The sequence below is a fragment of the Parasteatoda tepidariorum genome, chromosome 8, assembly GCF_043381705.1.
Source record: "Parasteatoda tepidariorum isolate YZ-2023 chromosome 8, CAS_Ptep_4.0, whole genome shotgun sequence".
In the NCBI taxonomy this organism is placed as follows: Eukaryota; Metazoa; Arthropoda; class Arachnida; order Araneae; family Theridiidae; genus Parasteatoda; species Parasteatoda tepidariorum.
The window spans coordinates 19,249,510-19,264,457 of record NC_092211.1 but is presented as its reverse complement, the minus strand read 5'-3'; the positions used below and the strand labels follow the sequence as shown (position 1 = coordinate 19,264,457).

The 14,948-nt window shown below is 28.7% G+C and overlaps 1 protein-coding gene across 1 annotated transcript; it reads left to right on the top strand.

The window, feature by feature from the left end:
* LOC107449259 (Puff-specific protein Bx42) lies at positions 1–13,013 on the top strand. Its single transcript, XM_016064748.3, has 3 exons — positions 1–2,013; positions 4,462–4,501; positions 8,080–13,013. Exon 1 carries the CDS (start codon positions 402–404, stop codon positions 2,010–2,012), a length of 1,611 nt encoding a protein of 536 aa, XP_015920234.1. The 5' UTR covers positions 1–401; the 3' UTR covers position 2,013; positions 4,462–4,501; positions 8,080–13,013.
* Positions 13,014–14,948: the final 1,935 nt, after the last annotated feature.

Here is a 14,948-nt window from a genome sequence, read left to right as displayed (position 1 = left end):
GAAGCAAGAATAATCCATTATGCTTGTATTGACGTCATGCTTATAATAACCAGTATTTTAAAAAAATTTTAAATTTTGAATTAAACTTTAAAAATACTATATTTTTGTAACATTTTTTTCATTAATTTCATATTTCCTTATTAAGTATAAATTCTTTTCTTTAAAGTTTAGTTTAAGAATTAAATAATCTTATTATTTTGCTGCTCCTCAACTCAAGTATTAAATTTAAAGTGTTAGTTGTAGTTGATTAAAATCTGCAAAGTTGTATACTTCAGTCAATTTTTCTTGTTTGTATTCTATATAATTATGTAAATACTAATAATAAATAAAATCAGTTTCGCATAACTTTAGTTAATGTTCTATTAAAGCACTTATTAGCCTCTTTTAGATTTGAAGTTATCATGGCTTCTTTGAAATCTCTGTTACCAGCTCCGGTTGTTCAAACTTTTGGTGATCGAGATGATATTGAACGGATCAAAAAACGCAATTCTGCTTCAAAACAGCTCGTCGTTGCTTCTCGATCTGCACCACCCTATGGTGCCAGGAAAGGTTGGGTACCTCGAGCTGTTGAAGATTTCGGTGATGGTGGAGCTTTTCCCGAAATTCACGTTGCACAATTCCCTCTTGGTTTAGGGAAGAAAAAAGAAAAAACTAATGCTAATAATTTGCCTGTGCAGCTAGATGCACAAGGAAAAATTAAATATGATGTTATTGCCCGCCAGGGCCATAGTAAAGATCGTGTTGTTTATCATAAATTTCAAGATCTTCTGCCATCAGAGATCACAAATGAGGATGATCCTACTTTACAAAAACCAAATGAGGAAGAAGTCGAGGATAATACCGAGGCAACAAGGCTCGCTCTTGAAAAACTGACTCACACTAAGATATCAGCTGCAATGCCAGTCAGGGCTGCTGAAAAGACTGGACCAGTACAGTATATACGGTACACCCCTTCACAGCAAGGATTCGCCTTCAATTCAGGTGCAAAGCAAAGAATTATTCGAATGGTTGAAGTTCAAAAAGATCCTATGGAACCACCTCATTTTAAGATTAATAAGAAGATCCCCCGTGGTCCACCTTCCCCGCCCGCACCTGTCATGCACTCCCCCACACGAAAAGTTACAGTTAAAGAACAACAGGAGTGGAGGATACCGCCATGCATTTCAAACTGGAAAAATGCAAAAGGATATACAATCCCACTCGATAAGAGGCTCGCGGCAGATGGTCGCGGTTTGCAACAAACACACGTCAACGAAAACTTTGCGAAGTTAGCCGAGGCGTTGTATGTTGCTGACAGGAAGGCTAGAGAAGCGGTGGAAACGAGATCCCAAATGGAAAAGAAATTAGCTCAAAAAGAGAAAGAAAAGAAAGAAGAACATCTTAGAAAGTTGGCTCAGCAAGCTCGAGAACAGCGTGCCGGAATACGGAGTCAACCGTCTGCTGACAAAGATGATGAGCTTAGAGAACGTGAGAATTTGAGATACGAGCGACATAAAGAGCGTGCTAGAGATAGAAATATTGCAAGAGCCGCTCCTGATAAGCGTAGTAAGCTAGAGAAGCAGAGAGAAAGGGACATAAGTGAACAAATTGCACTCGGTATGCCAAATGCAAGGCAGTCTAACGAATTGCAGTTCGATCAGCGCTTATTCAACTCCTCTAAAGGTATGGACAGTGGCTTTGGTGGAGAGGATGATTATAATGTATATGACAAGCCTTGGCGATCTCAGCAGGCTGTTAGTAATAATATTTACAGGCCCAAAGCTAATACAGATAAGGATATTTATGGTGAAGATTTCGATAAATTAGTGAAAACCTCAAGATTTGTTCCTGATAGGGAATTTGCCGGTACTGATCGCTCTGCTCGACGGGATGGACCTGTTCAGTTTGAAAAACAGGAGGAGGAAGATCCTTTTGGTTTGGATAAATTTTTGACTGAAGCTAAGAAGGCTAGTAAGCGTCCTACTGATGACCGTGACTATGATAGAGATAGAGGCAAGCGACGGAAGGATTAAGGTTAGTTAAGAAAAGGCAGGAGAGATAGCTTGTTTATATTATTTCTATTGTTTCACAATTTACATTTAATTACGATTGTATGTATTATGTTCTCTACCAGTGTTCTCCCTAAGTGTTTTTAGAAGGGTGGCTCGTCCCGGCTGCCCTTTGATTCCTATCAATGCGTCCTCCTTGCCCTTTTTGTAAAAATAGCCGCGTATCCTTCAAAAACTGCCTTTTTATTTTTTCAGGAAAAGTTTTTTTTTTTTTTTAACCACCTGTTTTAATGAAATCCACTTCTGATTCATTTAGTTATTGATAATTATGATCTTTAATTTTTAATTTCATTTCTTCATTGTAGTAAGATTTTTCTTATGCCGTCTAGTTCTATCAGGGTTTGAAAAAACCCGGGTATTTTAGTAAAAATCCAACCCTCCTGGGTTTTATTGAAAACGCCCAGGAAAAATTGGGTTTTATTTGAAAATTGGGTTTTTTCATTTAGTGCTCATAAACTTTTAAGTTTTACTGTGTAACTATTTTTATTTAATAAAAAGTGTTGTATAAGCTTAAAAATAGAAATAAATCCAAAAAGTTATTTTAATTTTGTTATGTGTATTTTATATTAAGTTTAAATAACACATTATCACTAATACATATTTAAATCTTATTTATTTAGTATTTAACGTTTCACAATTTTTAACTCGAGCATTATAAAATATAAATGCAGTAATATAAGAGGAACAAGTTTATTAATCTTTTTGTTTTCACGCACATTTATTTACAATATTTATTGAACATATATATATTACCTACCTATTATAAAATTAGAATCTGTAAATATTTATTATCAGTAAAAACAAAAATTTCATCTGACTTTTGACTTTAATAAAAAACTGAAATAAATATTTAATGATCTTCCATATTTTTATTATTATGAAGTGAAATTAAAATTACGTATAATTATAAAGAGTATCAGTTACTTGTCCCATTTTTTTCAAATAATTAGCCCTAGAAAAATTATTTCATTTTTAGATAAATAATTTTAAAAAGTTCTCTTATAAAAAGTTTTACCTTATGTTTTTAAAGCCAGAAAATAAAACTGTTTAAATTTGTTACTGTATCACTTAATAAAAAACATTGTTTCTTTTCAATTTTTTTAAACATATGAATTAATAATAATAACCTGTTTATTAATATATAAAGCATGCAACTATATTTGAAAAATTGATCTTTTCAGACTATATTATTTGAATTTCTATTTGATTTAATAGCATTAAAATATTATTTTTTGAAAACACCCACTTAAAGTTTTCAATAGTACTATAAAATTATAGAATTCGAGTTTCTTTTATTTTCCAAATATTAAAAACTTAATCATATAAATCATGCAACTCTATTTGACAAATTTATGCTTCACAATAAATTATATAAAAGTAAATGTGCAGTGCCCCCCCCCCCCAAGCTATTCGTTTTATTTAATGTAAAAATGCCCCCCCCCAAGCTTTAAGTGGGTGCATCATGCGCCCACCTTCCCCCCTGATGGGGGCCCCTGTAAATGTGCATTGCTAAGTTTTAATGAATTTTTTTTGTTGAAAAACCCCATTTATCGTTCCATGTGGGTTTTTTCAAAGTGGGCCCACTCAATAAAACCCGTGTGAGTTTTTTCAGAGTGGGCCCACATGGCGAACCCTGAGTTATGTAGTTAAAATTTGCTTGATATTTAGCCCCTGAACACTTTATTTAGAAATAAAATCCTTTAATAAATGCATTTTATTTAAAAATGTACCTCTAAATTATCAGTTTAAAATATAATAAAAAAAAACATTAAAGTTGTTAATCAAATAATCCTTTTTTTAGTTGACTTTTTATTTTATTTTGAAGAACGTTTATACACAAAAGATTGTCTTCTAGCTTATACCCTTAACTATTTTTCTATTATTTTGATAATAAATGCAAATTACTTTGTGAAATATACACATAAAATAGTTAGGGTAATTTAAAAATTAAAGATTGACAGTTATTACTTAATATTATACATTTTGATAAATTTTAATGGTATTAAGTGGCATCCTTTCAAAATTCAAAGTATCCTTTTATAGGAGGAGGCACCCTGCTCTTTTTTATTCCCATGGAAAACTCAGGCTCTACTATTTTCTGAAAGTGGAAAAATGGAAATACCCTCTTAAGTGCCTTTCACTTGAGGCAAAGTAATAACTTTAAACTATCTTGGCATGAATAATTAAAGGTTTACGTGAAATTTAAAGCTCAAAATTCTGATTTTTTTTTTTGCTTTGAGCTTTGAAAAACAGACTTGCTATAAATAGGATTGTTACGTTGTATCTGAGGTGTAATTTTAATTTTTTTACTAAATATTTAGATAAAAGGTTAAAATTGCATGTTTAAAATCATTTTGATTTTAATTATTATTATTCTTTTTTTGTTTAATGAAGTTAACCTTTTTTTTTTTAGTTTTATGTGTTCTAGAAAATTTGAAGCCATTTTTATGAAGGTAAGTCCATCACATTAATTTTATTGTATTGTTCCATTTCTTATATAGCTGTTTGTTTTAGTCTTTATCATACATTTACATAATCACCTTTTGACTCATATTGTTTGTATAGCTTTCATTGTAAATTCAAGTTACTTTTCAACCATTTTTTAGGCAGTTATTGCTCTACATTCTCACAGGGTTTTAAAAATTAAGATTTTTATTACAATGTGCAAATTTAAATAATTACTCTTTGACGCGCTTTATTTGTGCTGATTTCATTATAAGTTTAAGTGTGTTTTTTGCAATTATTGCAATGATTTTCCTCGGGATTTAGATGATCCTGTTTTTTATTTTTTTTAACTACTATGCCACACGAGTTTCTAGCCGCACATTTAAAAAATAATCACTTTTTGATACAATTTTGTGTCCATTTTATTGTAAATCCAATTTATTTTTCTACCTTTTATACATCTAAATAAGGGCCATGTATTTCCACGAGGTATTTAGAATCCCGATATTTTTAAATAATGTTATTGCAACATGAGAAATGTAAAAAATGGAGGGAGTCATTTAAGCTGCCCTCTGTTTGTAATTTAGTTTTTTTTTTTTTAGCTTAATTTTTTTTTGGAAAGAATTGAGAAGAAAATGTTTCCTATTTAAAATACATAAAACTTCTAATAATTGAAGAAATAGAAATAATATCTGAAGTATAATATCAAATAAATTTTGAATGTTATTTTTTACTATAAGGTTTTGTTTTAATTTTCATTTAAACTGTATAAATTATCTTTAAAATAATAATTTACACAATTTATCTTACTCATTAAAATACTTATATACAGGGAATCCGCGTACCTGGAAAGTCATGATTTTCAGTATTGAACAAAATTTGTCATGAAATGTCATGATTTTTACTATTTTTTAAAAAAATTTGTGGAAAGTCATGAATTTAGGTCTCCGAAAAATCCAATTTATGAAATGGAATCCCCCCCCCAATTTCATACTGTTCCAAGCATTTGAATTCCAAACAAAATCACCACTCAGGCATATTTTATTAGAATATAAAATTATTTTATCATGTTCTTTAAAAATTATGGTGTTCTGTCAAAAAATGAAAGAAAAAACATCATTTCTAGAGCGAATTATTTTTTAAACTCTTCACTGTGTGATTTAAGAATTTCTATTTTTTTTTTTATTTTATCAATTTAAAATTCTAGTTGAAGCAAACCAGTCATTGGCGAATTTTTTTTACTCCGAAATGAGAACAGAGTGTCAGGAGTATTTCTTTCCTTTTCGATGAACAAGAAAAGTATCTTTGGAATTTTTTATTTTTTAACGGCAGGCACTGAACTTTCGTTCTTCGCCTACGAAGATGCCGGAGTTGTTACTCATTTAACATTACCCAGTGGGCACCTGTGAACCTAAGTCACGGAGGTGAGCAACATTACCCACGCCACACTGCCACATACCCGTTTATAGGGTGGGCCACATTCACACATCACACAAAAGAGTACACACACAGAGCGAAACATCCATGCCCTGAGCGGAATTCGAACCCGCAACCATTGGCTTCACAGTCAGGTACGCTGACCGCTCGGCCACCTGGCCGGCATCTTTGGAATATAATTCTGCAGAAAAAAAATTATTTGCTTTTGTATTTTTTTNAAAAAAATTATTTGCTTTTGCATTTTTTTCAGCTATTTTATTGTTTCAACTCTTTCTTTACTCTGTTTTTTAAATTTTAAATCTATAAAGATGAAGATTCAGAGTATAGCAGTTTGGTTATACCTATCATTTCAATTAATGTTATTATAACGCTTTTTTTAATTTATTGTTGCGTTTTTGACGGAGAAAATAGTAATTTAGTTAAGTCATGAAAAATTCTTGGAATTAGTCATGGAAAATCATGAAAAGTCATGAATTTGAAAATCTAAAATGTAGCAGATACCCTGTATATAATTTATGCTTTCATTCTGAAAATCTTGTAATTTCTTTTATTTTCTGTTTGAATTATTTTAAAATAAATTTTTGTGTTCCGTGATATGATGGGAAAAAAAACCCATTTCATTTCCCCAATATATGTTACAATCAATTACTTTTTTTTATAAATTTTTTTATTAAATATAATTATACACTTATATCTATATATATATATTCTCATTACGAAATATATTCTCATAAAAAAAGCCTCATTACAACTCCCCGAATGGCAACGCTAGAAAATCGACCAATGATTGCCGCTAAAAATGTCACATGCCAAATCTAGCTGAAATGGCTCAACACATAGCGGTTTTAAAAACAGAAACTAAAATAACCAGAGAGAGCATGAGCATTCTCACCAAATGTGATCTCTTCCGAAATTCACCCTATCAGCTGTGGCAATCTCATACTATTAAGCTAAGCAGAAGTGAGTAGTCTTTGTCGATAGATCTCTATTTTAGTAATTTGTCAAAAGCGCTTTTTTTTTCCACGAATTTCTATATTACTAATTTATTTGACGATTTTTGATTTATATCACGAATTTATTTGTTTTATTATTGTTATTAGTTATTCATTGAAAAATGAGTCTCAGTCCTGCTGTTGCACTTTAAGGTTTTATACTATAGCACATTTCTAATAGGTTTAACGAATTACATGTCATTTATTTGAATTCAAATTTATTTTAATGACTTAATATTTACTAAAAAGATGTAATTTTTTTTAAGAAAAAAAGTTTTTATGGATGGGTGATCGTGTAAAGCTAAAGGTGGTGGCGCTAGTGGTAAAATTGCTCTTTTAAGACTTCCGGGTTACTGCTTCCGATATATTTTTACGCCGCAGATTGAAAAAATTCGCCATCATATTATTGCATCATATCTTTTGCAGTATTTCACATGTACCGAGTTCTTTCTTTCAGCCTTTAAACTTCAGCATTATCATATTAATATTATAATCACTAGAATATTTTCTAATTAAGCTAACTTAAAAAGATATTCTTAGCGACATTTTATTCAAATGTAGCCAAATAAGGGATAAAACACAAAACATGGCAAACCTTAAGAATTATTCACAATGAGATATTAACTTTCCAAAATTTTTTTTGGCCTTACGACCTCTGAGAATCAATACATTTCTAAAAGCTATTATGAATGGTACAATTATGTTTAGATTTGAACCCAAATTACAATAACAGAGCTGCATAGAATATTAGGCTTGTTCACATATCGCCTCGTAGTTATAACATAAGCGGAGGGATACACCGGAAATTTTCTAAATTTCTTCCGGTTTAAGGACGTTTGTTATTGTTTACATTAGAGCACCCATCCATATGGATTTGAATGATTGTTTTGAATTCTTAGAATTTTGTGCATTTGCAATGTACCTAAGTTAGTAGCAAGCGAAGCGAGCTTGGTTTGCGAAGCAAACCATCTAAGATTGAGTAGCAATTTTCGGGGTTTGGCGAGTGCTAGCGAGCAGGGGGCGCAGCCCACTAGTATATTATAATTATACACTCTTAGTTATCTTATCAAATAAGACTTTGTGTAGATTAATTAATTTGCTTGTGATTTTCTTTACTAAATTTATCTGATATTCATTTTTTTCCCTTCCAATTTTAGCACCAGTTCAACAAAGCCAGCAGCTATCAGGTTGACTGAACATTTTGCTGAGGACCTTATGACTGTTTCTTTCTAGCCTTAAGTATTTAAAGTGTTTGAACTGAAATACTTTTTCATCCTTGTAAATTATAGTGCTTTATAGTAAACTCATACACTTAAAAGCACTGCATACTTTCCAGAAACTAATATTATATTAAGAAGAACATGGTTTCAAATATATTAAAATGTTTTCATGAGCTATTATTAAGTCAGAACACGCTTATGTAACTAAATGTCAATTGCATACATCTGTTATGTTTATTTCTGATTAATGAAAATTTTGCTTCAGTTTTCAATGATTTATCAGTTTTATAATTTCATTATACTTTCATGTTCAGGGGATTTCTAAATATTTTCTTCGTGTCAAATGGTAAATCATAATCAATGAATCCTATAGGTCATGTTTTATTAAAGTTCATGGGTGTCTGCTACTAGAAATTTTAATTTTAGCTATGCAATTACAAAAATCTTTTGTTCCCACATATTTTGATTTTTTTTTAAACAAAATGACATCTTAATTTTGTGTATCAGTTTTCTCATGCTTTTATAAATTGCTTTTTATTTTCATTAGGAAATATATTTTGTTGTTATTTTAAAAAAAATCTGCTTTTTGAAATATTTATTATTTCATTTTGCATTTTATTTAATATAAATACAAAAAGTTTTCTTTGTTATTATAAGAAAGATTTTCAGTAAAGCTTTGCTACACATTTAAAAATTTTGTCAGCTTGTTCTGTGGATTATATCCTAAATTAGTTTCTTTTCATATTATTAGTATATGTGTATGTGTAAGGCATTACTGAAAAATGTAAACTTCTATAGGATTTCATTCCGCAGAAAGTTTATAGTATCTTTTTCTTTTCCCTGGTTTTTCACTGTTAGGAAAATTTTTAATTCTCGCATTGTAGAGTTTTTTTTTTTCAGTTCAGCTGAAAAATTATTTCTTCACACAAAGCAGAATTAAACTATTTATTCAGCAATTAAATTTGAAACAATCACTTCAATATTCAGATTGTTATTTATTGTTATGATTTGGAACTAAAATTTAGAATTTAAAAAAATTGCTTTTTGTATTTTAGTTTTGTTACAGAAAATTATTTCTGATTAAAAAAAAGCATCTAGTTGGTATTCTTTATGAAAGTCTAAAACTGTCAGAAAGGCGGCATATCTTTAAAATATTAATAATAAGGTTATCGAAAAATAATGAAATACTGCTAACTTCACAATTAAAGGTTTTTACACCTGTTTTATAGGTTAAAAGAACATACAAACATATATAGCTGATAGTCTTTGATGGGATTATTCATAAAATTCACTTATCTGTGTTTATCTAGTGATTAAATTCTCTGTAAATTATGCTTATTTGTAAATTTTGTATTAGTAACTTTGTATTGTAAACTTTGATGATTAGATAAAAAGGCAAAAGTGGCAGCAAGTTAAAATATTAAAAGAGCTACAATGTGTGATGGTATTATAATCAAGGTAGACACTGGAAAAAAACAGAAGCAACAATAAAAGGCCAATACAAATGGTTAAAAGTATTAAAAAAAAGCTTAAGTTTAAGCCGATTAAATTCAATATATCAAATATTCTGGTGTACAACCCTTGTTTTTGATTTCAAGATAGCAAATTTCTGGTATGTCGGTTATGTAAATCGACCTCTGAAAAACCAAATAATTCTAAAATTTAAAGATAAGTATGTGATTTGTTAATTTAGTAGTATTAATTAAATTTGATTTTGTTATTTTATTAGTTCTTTTATGATTATAAAATTACTGTCATTTTAATTTCTTAACAAATTCATTAAATTTTTTTTCCAAGTGTTTTTCTTTTCAGTACTCGCTTATGCAAAAATGATATATTAAGTAACTTGAAAATAAATGCTATTATTTTAACTTGATTGCAACTATAAACTGTTTAAAATGCTGTTTTAATGCTTGATATTTCATTTTGAAAAAGATTTTCTCCCATTTCTTCCACTAAGTTGGAAGAAATATATTTCTTCTGATACAAGTTTTTTTTAGAGATTTTTCCATTGCTAAAGAAACCTGCCATTTTGGTTACAAAAGAAAAAGGCAAAAATTTTTAATTTAATATTGTGCTCTATTTCTTGATCTAAAACAATGTATTTTTAGATCCTTTTGCGTTAGTTTAAATGAACAAATTATTTAGATAGAATTTTTGTATTACCTTTCTCGCAATGTTATTAAATTTATAGTTTAATAAATGTGAATATTAGTTAACGAGCAAGTAGAAAATTATCTGTTAAAAATTTAGTGGTCCTTGCAAAATTGCAACTTGCGTATTATCCCATCTGATCATTTTCGCCAAATTTGAAAATGGTTCAAAATTAAATATGATATTATTTTTTGCAATAATTTGTATTTTGTCAATTTTTTATAATTAATTACTGTATAAAAATAAATTTGAAAGATACCAAAATTAATCTGACGTGATGTTGGTGAAAATGGTTGTCGGAATAATACGTAAGTACCTTAAAGCTTATAGCTTTTTATCCTGATAGCTGCTTTCACCTATGTATTCATTGTATTGTACATAAAGAGGTACAAATTTCTTGTGAAGTCTCATTATCATTCTTATAAACTAAACTACTTTTAAAAAAATATGTATGACATTATATTTGCATAAAATATCACAAAATTTTGTAAAATGACTTTATAGTCTTATAAAATAACATTTGCTTAAGTTTGTTTGTATAACTAGCTTTTTTTTGTATGTTTTTTTTTTCTTCCATATTTTTATTTTTATTGTAAAATATATTATCATAGCTGCCAACTTTTTGTATACCCAGATTCAGTATATGCATGGGAATTGGCTATTTAATTGTGTTTTCTTTTCAACAATGCTTGTTTTCCTCCTGAATTAAAATTGATTTTTAAACTAGGAAATTAGAAGCATTAACTTGTTGATCAGCTTAAAAAAAAAAACAGCTTTAATTCTTATCAGTTTTTAATCAACTCGCTTTAATGTATTTGTATTATTTACTGTACATTACTAGGCTCACTACGTTGTCTTAAATTTATCATTCATGTTTTAGGCTTATTATTTGTGTTTCATTAAGAAAAAAGTTCAATTTTGAAACTGTATTGACCAATTTTTACATTTCACCTTTACATTGTACTGTTTAATAGTATAGTTTTCATAAGAAAAGCACATATTTTTAAAATTTTGTCTGAGAAAAACATCTAATTTTTCTTAAAGCTAACTCATATAAAATGAGGAATATTTGTTGTATGTCTTACACCATTGTTATAGGTGTTGAAATGTACATTAGAACAATCTGAATAATAGTTTAAATTTTTGCAAAAAAATTTAAAACCAAAATGTGAATTTCTACATACCTTATTTGATCTTGATTATTCTTAGTAGTAGATAAAGTAGAAGTTGGCAGCTATGGAATATACTGCAAAGCTTCTTTAAACTAACCACCCCCTAATCAGTAAAGAATCATGTACAACAGTTATTGATTAAATATAAAAACTTTACTAAGTTCAATTTTTTTTTTTTGTCGGTCTATTTGCTACTTTTTAACGTTATTTTCTTTAATTTTTTATGCTAGGGAGATAATAATTTAATTTCATTATTCTGTTAAAATCCGTGATTCTGCTTATTTGAGTCCATGATTGCTTATTGTGTTTTGTTTTTAAAAAAAATCTTAATTCTAGAAAATTGATGCTCGAAATTTGTTTTAATGCTATTTGGTTTATTAATAAACACTTATTTGAGTGGTATTCTAAATTATTCAATACTAGTGGTTTTAATTTATCAACTCTCAATAATTACTACACAACTATATTTTAATAAAACAAGATTCTTAAATTCATAGAATCCTATTAATTTGATTTATATTTATAAAAATGAAGCTTTACTTCAAGCTCTTGACAAACTTTATTAGCACTTTGAGAAACAACATAAGTGCCTCCTGATAGATTTTGAGAAAAGTGTCTTGACAACTGTTTTCTATCCTTTGCTTATATTGTCTATGCTAAAATAATTTTAAAAAAAATTTATTTATTTTAAAAACATGCACTATGTAGCTTATAAGTGTCAAATATATAAACCTCAATTTTGAATTTTTTTGTCACATAATATTAATTTTTCTATTGCAGTATATTCATAATCATGCAGTATTCATTGCTGATACTTTATTTTTTATTAGTATATATTGTTTTCCTATTGAAGAATTTTAAAATAAATTAGTTGCTTTTGAGAATTTTGCAAGTTTGAAAACAATTCTTTGCTTACATGGGTGATTGGGATTTAAAAATCGATTGGTATTTGGTCTATAATTTTATCACTGTTTAAATAGAGAATTCTTTCTGCCACAGTGTCTAAGGCTGTCTGTTGCTATGGAAACAAGAAAATGTATATTTCATTGGGGAGCTTTCATACCTTTTGCATTAGTTCATCTATTTATCAAAAACCGAGTTAAAACCTGTCCTAAATGTTGTATAACTTACATCCGCCGTTAGCAAAAGTGCTCTTGACAATGAGATAGGAGAGATCTTTAGTAAAACAGTCAGTACTGTACACACTTTGTTTGCTAAATAGTGGAGGTGGTTGTTTACAGAAACTCTGCTGTGCATTTAAATGTCATGTTAAATTTTTATATTTTAAGCATTACTAATTGTTTGTTTGATTTGTAATTTCTGGACATTTGATTTATCACAAAAAGAGCATTTGATTATCTATTTGATAATATCTTTATGTCAGAGATCAGATGCAGTTGTTTGAACTTGTATTTTCTGTTTTTAAAGTTGTGAACACAATAGTTGACTTCTGATATATGGACATTGTATTTTTTTAAATGTGACTTACTTATGTTAGTTCATGAATTTTGTTGCCTAATTACAGATATAAAGAACTTTTCATCATTTGTAATGTTTTCTTTGTAGTAATTAATGGGCTCTGCCTTATGATCAATACTGCGTGTCAACTTCATGAACTTATACAAATCTGTTTAGAACGTTCATTTGAAATTATTTTTATCCTATACTCTGGATTTTATAGTTTAATTTTTAGATTAGTTCTAGCCTAAACTTTCTTGTTGCTATCACTTGCTAGCCCCTGAACTAGCTTTGATATTGATAAAGAAGCTTAAAATCAAGATAGAGTGAATTACTATTTGTTTTGTGTAAAAACTTACCCTGAAATCCAAAATAGCGGGTTTTGAGATGAGGGTTCTAAAGGCTATTTTAAAAAGCTTTTTCTTCATATGAAAGAACCCTTTTTAACTAGTAAGCTATTTTAAATACCATTGTGTTGTGGGTTGAAATGAGCTTTTGTGAGTTCTGTCTCAGAAACTATTCGTTCAATTTCGTACAAATCTTGCACTTTGAATTTGCATACTATTTAAGATAATGTCGAAGAAATTTTTTACCATAGAATCTAAATTTTTTGAACAATTATTAAATAAAATAATTAATATTAATTTTTACGTGCAATGTTCTTTAAACAAAAAAAAATTTATAATTGTGTGAAAACAGGTTTTGATTAACTTAAAATTATACTGATTCGGTGAAATACCCAAAAAGTGAAATTAACATTAAGGAGACAAATTTTTCGATCACTCACTTGACTTAACTATTGAGATAAATTATCCTCAGATTTTCAGCAAAAATGAGTCTCAAAGCCCCTCAAATGTTAATTAAGAAAGTCTCCTTTGTTTTATGTTTACACTTTTAAAATAGCAATCTAAAATTTAGGACTAAATTCGAGTAAATGATGTAACTATGTATAAAACAAAATTTATGTTTCAATTAATTTTATAATATTTTGAGTATTTTTTAAAGAATTTATTGTGTTTCCCTTCTGTGCTTAAAATATTTCCGATATTTTCTTTCCTTAAACCTAATTTTTATATTAATATTAAAAATTTTCCAAGTTTAATTGTTACCCAAATTATTTTGTGGAAATTTTTTTTCCTTCAAATTTTAAAAATTTTTTTGAAAATAATGGGATTTTAATATCTAACCTAGTGAGCAGAAATAAGCAAATCGCAACTCTCCCTAGATGCTTACGTATTATTTGAACGTCACCTTTTTTGATAGTTGAGAATTGAAAACTGCAAAAAAATTATGTTTATTCAATAAACATACTTGTCTAGTTTCGTAACAAATTAATACAAATTTACATATTTGAGATCTAGTTTGTGATAAATAGATTTATTCGAACAAATGTTATTCAAACTAATGTATTTTTTTTAAATATTTAATTTGGATTACTTATTTATATAAAATAGTATACTCTCATATTTCTTTGAACACGTGTTGCACTTGTCCTCATTTTATTTTAAAATTTTCTATCTTGAAAGAGTTTTGTATTAAAAAATACCTTTGCACAGATTACCATGAATGAGTAATTCGATCCTTTAGTAGTCCGAACCTTGTTTTTATTTTCCCCACTGCGCAGTTAAGTAGTCAGAAGGTTGCAGTAAATTTTTTAGTTTTCTCCACTGTGCAGATGTTCGTTTCCTTTGACTGCTAAAATGATTCCTGCGAGGGCATTATTTTGCATGTATCAAAAGATAAACTGATAAATCGAGTAAATGTCCATCATCAGTTTATTTATGAACAGTAAAGAGGATTAAAAGCATCTGAGAAATCTAGCTACGCACCAAGCCGTTAATGTACAATTAGCTATTAGATAAGATGTGGAAAACCCTTGATTCCGCACTTTATTGACGCAAAATTAGTTTATATGCAAATTAACTAAGTAACATACATATTGGTGGCTCTTGACTGAGGGCTAAATATTTATAGTCTATCTAAAATTACTGGTTATGAACATATATTACAAATTTAATTTTC